The 7,443-nt window shown below is 36.4% G+C and overlaps 1 protein-coding gene across 1 annotated transcript in view; it reads right to left on the bottom strand.

Annotated features, from left to right (window-relative positions):
- Nucleotides 1–7,443, bottom strand: part of ADAM28 (ADAM metallopeptidase domain 28) — a 62,021-nt gene that overhangs the window by 20,695 nt on the left and 33,883 nt on the right. Inside the window, exons 9-12 of the mRNA XM_011962894.1 lie at nucleotides 4,895–4,968; nucleotides 4,325–4,455; nucleotides 3,095–3,272; nucleotides 1,679–1,768 (exon numbers count right to left, since the gene is read on the bottom strand). Coding sequence (XP_011818284.1) covers nucleotides 1,679–1,768; nucleotides 3,095–3,272; nucleotides 4,325–4,455; nucleotides 4,895–4,968 — 473 coding nt within the window. The remainder of the gene's footprint in view (nucleotides 1–1,678; nucleotides 1,769–3,094; nucleotides 3,273–4,324; nucleotides 4,456–4,894; nucleotides 4,969–7,443) is intronic.

The following is a 7,443-nucleotide window of genomic DNA, read 5'->3' on the forward strand; positions in this document are numbered from 1 at the left end:
TACAAATTGTTGCTCCTATTTTCATGTGCTTGGAAAGAGCCTTGAATTCAGATTTAGAGGACAGGAATTTGAATCTTGGCTCTGTGCGTGTCTGAGTGCTGAACTTTAGAAAATGGATTTAATCTCTCTGAAAATCCCTGTCCCCATCCAACATCTACTTTACAAGGCCATTGTGAAAATCAAGTGAGACTGTACAAAAAAGTTTAATATATCATTATGCTATCTACATGGCTATTGAATCACACGTTATATTTTCATATGTTTCATATATGTATATCATTGCTCTAAATAGTAAGAAACTGGATACTTTATTATGTATCATAATCTAACAAACAGCATTTACTAAACACTCTTTGAGTACTGCTGAAGTTCTCAAATTTACTTCCTTTTGGACTTCTTTCCTCTCTCCGACATTAAAAACAAAATTACACCAAGCATTCCTTATAACCTGGTATGCCATCTACACGTCCATGCTGCAGTTACAGATCATTTAAAATGTATAAAAGTCTGTGCTAGGTGAAAGTGTATCAGTCTTCTGGCCTTAGGAGTCAATCTAACTATGGAAACAAACACACCCTCACAATGTAAAAGGATATGCAACAATAGAAAGTTAAATACTAAACTTGAAGGACAATTCAGACAAGCACCACAGAGAACATGACATGTCTTATTTAGAAGAATTTCACCCTGAAGTGGCTTCAAAGATTGAAGATAGGGACACCTCCACACTACTCAGAATAAAACTTCTTCCATCACACACATTGTTAACGGGAGATACAATCAGTTTTGTGAGAGATTTGACCTGAGAAAGTCATGAAGCATGAGAAACAGCAGCAGGTAGGAGTAACTAGCTGTGGCTTTGGTGATGGTCACACTTGGGGTTATCCCGCTCAACAGTGGCCATATTTGTTTTTTACATATTTTTGTTGTCTATATTTAGGGTGTACATGATGTTTTAACATATATATACATAGTGAAATGCTTACTACATATGTACACCTACTATGTGCCCACAAAATTTAAAAAGAATTTTAGAAAGAAATAATTACTACAGTTGAACAAATTGATGTATTGGTCTCCTACATAGGTGTGGGTGTGTGTGTGTGTGTGGTGAGAACACTTAAAATCTACTCTGTTAGCAAATTATTAATATACAATACGGTCACGTTGTACCTGTACCTAGTCATGTTGTACATTACGTCTTTAACCTTACTCATGTTAAACCATAACTTTGTCCCTTTTGACCATCATCTCCCCATTTCCCGAGCCTCCTTGCCGTTGGTAAACACCGTTCTACTATGCATGTATTCAATATTTTTGGATTCCACATATAAGTGAGATCAGTATGCAGTGTTTGTCTTTTTATGCTGGCTTATTTCACTTAGCATAATGTTCTCAGGTTTATCCAGGCTGTAACAAATAGTGGCCGTATTATTTTGGTAATTTTCTACTCTGCATTTTATTCTCAAAAACAAAATGAAATAATATGTACTGTGAAGGATCATTGGAAGATTCAATAAGCCATGTATGTAGAACACTGAGTAAGTGCTTCGTAAATAGTCAATATATCATTTTATATAAAGAAAAATATTGCATTGCTTGTTTTGGTTAACATAATCACTGAGATGTTAATGTACAAAAATGTAATAATTATTACAATAGAATAAAATGATCTTACTTGACATTTTTCACAACATTCTCCTGATGCACATTGAAAACCTGCTTTGATTTTACATGTCTTAGCATCACAGCAAATATTAGTACATTCCTAAGAAATATGAGAAACAAATGTAAATGCAACATTACTTTTTGGTCCCAGTTCAGCACAATTTGTAACATAATACAGTCATCAGGCATATGTTACTTTCGTGGAGTCTAAATATGACTTTTTCAAAAATAAAGATAAAAAAATTAGAAACCCTGAAATTTTGGAGCAACTGATGGCTTGTGGTTTATCTGAATTCCACTTATGTCATTTTTCTATTAACTAGTTTCCTCAGTCTCCAATAATACTAAGGAAAGATCTATTCTTTTTGGTAAAATATGAAGAAAAAACACAGTTCTTAAAATAAGATTTGTCTAATTATAGAATATAATTCCTTCAACTCATCAGTTATGTACATATCTAACAGTAGATCCAATTGCTAGGATATCTACTGAAAAGCTAAAGATACAGCTCTTTATCAAACTTTAATATTTAATTCAACTGTGCTTGATGCAAATACTTTGTCTTAGTCTCTCTGCTTTGTGTCAGAATCCTACCTGCAAAAGGTACTGGAGAAACTCCTACCTCAAAACTGTTCCCTGCAGCTGTCTAGATTCCCATAGAAGACTGAGAGTTTTAGAGTTACAACATTTTAGGGTTAAAACTCTGGCCCTTAGTTCAAATATAGTCATCAACCAGGACAGACTACTTTTTCTCATAGATTGAATAAATACGTAATTAAATATTATATTTCAAAGTTACTGAAAGCCAATACTCTGAAGGCTTGATGCATTACTTATATTAAGCACTAATAACTTGGAAGCAGAGGTCCCATTCAAAATCCCAGCTGCCCTGTGAAGAGGGTCAGCACAGAACTTCTGATGGTAATAACTCCTGAGTCCCAAAGCAGTCAAGGATGCACCAGATCCCTGTGCTGGGTGGTCTTGCATTTCAGAGCTGGAAACAGATACATTTGATATCAGTTATTGGCTCCTCCATTTGCCAGCCCAGTGACCTTGAACCAGCAAGCTCTTTGTACCCTGAACACTCATAGTGCTCTGTCTAAAGTAATACCGGGTAAGTCATAGTCACGTAGGGAACTTCAAGTATATCATTTAGAAAGGGAGGAAGGAGGACACAAAGCCCAAGTTAGTAAATAGTCCTTAAAAAAGGAATGAGGATAGAACCCTGGGAGAGAAAATAGCAAGGTCTGTTCAGCAGTTCAGGGTTCGTTGTCAGAAAGATTTTCCTGGAAAATACCTACAAATGGACATACCCAAAACTACCCAAAAAACCTACAATGTTATAGTGGGCTACACATTATTTTAGAATTTATCTTCTTAGCAACTGGAAAACAACTATATCCTTTTAGAAAGTGATGGGCCGTACCTCAGATGTCCCACAGTCACAGTCCTCTCCCATTTCCACCATCTGGTTCCCACAAATTGGAGTGGATATGATATCTGTAGGCATTGGAGCATTAAAGAGGCAATTTGATAATTTATCTTCAAAAAACTTGTCATAGCTGACACGGCTGCAGGAACTGAAGTCTGTGGGTATATAGAAGCTGTGAAGATAAGGAAAGAAAAACTGGAATATAATCATGCTTAAAATGTGGGAAGCAGTATCTGACATTAGGCACAGTTACACCCACAGCCTGCCCCAAAAGATAAAATCCAATCCAGTGACCAACTGCCAGCTCGTGAGCTCATTTGCATGCCTGAATTAACCTACCTGGGTGGACACAAACACCTCCAATTTCATGAGAAAATATAGTCATATTTCAAAGTGTAGCATCCAGGCCACTTTTAATAAAACAAATACGTCTCTGACTTCTCCAGATAATCTTAGATCATTTGGGTGTTGTAAAGACCTAAAGGTACCAAAATATGTATTTACATGTCTCAGAATTCACTTTCCTTTAGAGGAATTCCTACTGATAGGATCTCTTCATTATACAGATAAAGATGAGGTTTAAAACTGCTGTAATAGAGGGGAGAGGTAACATAAGCTCTGTAACTGGCATGCAGCCATATGCTGTTTCGTGCAGGGGCTTTGGAGAATGACCCTAGCTTGAGTGGGCTGAGGGAGGAAATGAAAATAGAAAAGAGGAAATAGAGTTTATAGAGTGAGTTGTATGTATAGAAAAGAGGACATGAATATATAAAAAAGATTGTGAGATTTTAAAAGATAAGATTGCCTAAAAATTTTGCCTAATTCAGGGTAGGAATGTGTGATGTCTTTTCATAGACTGTCCTCATTGTCCTATGAGCAGTTTCTTCTTTAATTAGAGTTTTATTCTAGAACTCTTTTCTGACCACCATCTATTCTGAATTCATGGAAAATCTGATAAGTGCTAATGATTTTTCTGAAGCCAGGTCTTGTATAGATGAGGATAAAATGATGAATTGCCCCAACAGCAAAGAGACAATATGTTTAAATTATGTCTGAGTTAGTAAAAAATATTACATATAGATGAGGTGGCTGGGCACAAATGCACATTTATTTAATGACTCAAAAACTTGAACACGTTGTTGAAGATGACCTAAGGTAGTACAGCCCATGGTGGATCAAAACCAGGGCTACATAGCATGTCCCCAGAGCCCAGATGAGCCTCACCTCAGTGCTTTGTCCATCCCACATATTGTAGAAGGACACTTGCAAGAATAGTTGTCATGAAACATTCCAAAGTTGTGGCCCATTTCATGTGCCATTGTCCCTGCAACTCTAAGAAGATTGTCACTATGGTCCTAAGGGTATGAAAGAAGAAAAAGATTCTCTGACTTTCGACTGAAATTATACTTCACTTGCCATCTCTCTCTCTCTTTCACACACACACACACACACAGTACTAAATGGAACTGAATGCCCATCACAGCATATATGGTCTGCCCTTTGCTCCTTGAGTAGGTTTCTATAACGAAGGAAGTTGTTCCAGTTTTCCTTCCAAGAAAGATGGCAAATTCTCATCAACAATTAGAAATAAGAACGTTTTTAAAGTGATATATCTCCCTTACCTTTGGCTTGCCTTTTAGAAGTCTTTGATGCATTTGGCCATTAGGGATCTAAAATTGTTTGTCAGCCTAGCACTTTAGCTCTATTTGTATCTTTCTCAATTCCGTAATTGCCAAGAGTAAACATCAGTCATTTAAAAACTTGCCCATTGCATGAAATCAGCCTATAGCCAACTTGATCACCAGATTGTTTCTGGTTTGAGGTGCTTGGACTCAACTCTAAGCTTGCAGATAAATTAGAGCTTGCAGCTATAAATTGTCCAGGAGCAATAAAACAATGCAGGAGAATCATTGCAGGGTAAAATGTCCTATTGAGGAGACATGAATCTGCCAGTAACACCACCTACAGAAGTCTGATGCTCTTATCTACTTCATCTCAAAGAACTAAATGTAAAGTTTGATGAGGAACAGTACAAGAGTGGCAAACAAGGAACAGCTGTGTAAATTGGGAAGTTGATACCTACACACTGTATATTCTTTCATTCTTTTGAGATGAACATGGTAAACCCTCCATTATAGAAATATAGAGCTCTCCAAATGGGGGAAAAATGCAAGCCAAAAAGCCCAAGAAAAATTAAAATGTGTTTAGAGGTCTATCTGAAGTTCCTTTCAAATTATGGTTTCTTTCTTCAAATAATGGTTTTCCTAACTTAAATGATTTTTGTCCTCGAATGATCCCCATTCTGTCTTGCCCTACTCTAAATCCTACCTACCCTTTGTGGTCTACTTTTTTTTTTTTTTCTGAGACTGTGTCTCACTCTTGTTGCCTAGACTGGAGTGCAATGGTGCAATCTCTGATCACTGCAACCTCCGCCTCCTGTGTTCAAGTGATTTTCCTGCCTCAGCCTTCTGAGTGGCTGAAATTACAGGCACCAGCCACCATGTCCAGCTAATTTTTTTGTATTTTCAGTAGAGACAGGGTTTAACTATGTTGGCCAGGCTGGTCTTGAACTCCTGACCTCAGGTAATCCACCTGCCTCGGCCTCCGAAAGTGCTGGGATTACAGGCTGAGGTCCATCTTAATGCAACCTTTCCTGACTATGTCAATATTGATCAACAATCATCTCTTATGAATTCCTAGCATGGTTTTCATTTCCATAAAGTAGTACTAAGCTACCTACTATATATTAGAACTATTGCTTTAGGTAAGCCAGTTTCTCTTCCAATTTTATGGCAAGCTATTTCAAATTTGAAAATATGTATTTTACTTCCTCAGTACATCCATGAAGGCTATCACAAACCCAGACTCAAAAGATAATAACTAAAAAGTATGTTAATTCCATTTCTATCTAGGATGTAGAAAGCTGGAAAGAACATTATTCTTACACTAACAAGGATAAGGCAGATAGATAAATATAACTTTCCTTGAATCCACCGGTAAGTTGGGGTTACAGGACATCCAAAAAGTCTGTGAAAATATATTCAAAATGAAAGTAAGATAAAGCCTTTCTTAGACAAACAAAACTGAAAGAATTTACTGTATAAGGAATGTTTTAAAAAAATTCCCTTGAAAGGAAAAAATATATACTAGATAGAAATTTGGACTTTTATAGAGAAGTAAAGAGTGCTGGAAATGCAATAAAGTGATGGTAAATATAAAACTTTTTTTAAACTTCTATTATAAGTTCACAGGTACAAGTGCAGGATCGTTACTTAGGTAAACTGTGTCAAGGGGGTTTGTTGTACAAATGAAAAATATTTTAATTTTAAATTGCAATCAAAGATGGATATCTAAAACAAAATTAATAATGTATTGCGTATTTATGTGATATAAAGTTAAACATGATAACAATAGCACAATAGATGGGAAGAAAGAGAGGCATACTCTTAAAAAATCTGTACGCTTTTCCCAGCACCATTTATTAAATAGAGAATCCTTTCCCCATTGCTTGTTTTTGTCTGTTTTGTCAAAGATCACATGGTTGTAGATGTGTGGTATTATTCTGAGGCTTCTGTTCTGTTCCATTGGTCTATATATCTGTTTTGGTACCAGTACCATGCTGTTTTGGTTACTGTGGCCTTGTAGTATAGTTTGAAGTCAGATAGGGTTATGCCTCCAGCTTTGTTCTTTATCCTTAGGATTGTCTTGGCTATGCAGGTTCTTTTTTGGTTTCATATGAAATTTAAGGTAGTTTTTTCCGATTCTGTGAAGAAAGTCAATGGTATGATGGGTATAGCACTGAATCTATAAATTACTTTGGGCAGTATGGCCATTTTCATGATATTGATTCTTCCTATCCATGAGCATGGAATATTTTTCCATTCGTTAGTGTCCTTTCTTATTTCTTTGAACAGTGGTTTGTAGTTCTCCTTGAAGAGGTCCTTCATATCCCTTGTAAGTTGTATTCCTCGGTATTTTATTCTGTTTTTAGTAATTGTGAATAGGAGTTCACTCGTAATTTGTCTCTCTGTCTGTTACTGGTGTATAGGAATGCTTGTGATTTTTGCACATTGATTTTGCATCCTGAGACTGCTGGAGTTGCTTATCAGCTTAAGGATATTTTTGGTTGATACGATGGGGTTTTCTAATTATACAATCATGTCATCTGTGAACAGATACAATTTGACTTCCTGTCTTTCTATTTGAATACCCTTTATTTCTTTCTCTTGCCTGATTGCCCTGGCCAGAACTTCCAATACTATGTTGAATAGGTGTGGTGAGAAAGGGCATCCTTGTCTCTTGTGCTGGTTTTCAAAAGGAATACTTCTACCTTTTGCCCATTC

The sequence above is a fragment of the Colobus angolensis genome, unplaced genomic scaffold, assembly GCF_000951035.1.
Source record: "Colobus angolensis palliatus isolate OR3802 unplaced genomic scaffold, Cang.pa_1.0 Scaffold6, whole genome shotgun sequence".
NCBI classification, from domain to species: Eukaryota; Metazoa; Chordata; class Mammalia; order Primates; family Cercopithecidae; genus Colobus; species Colobus angolensis.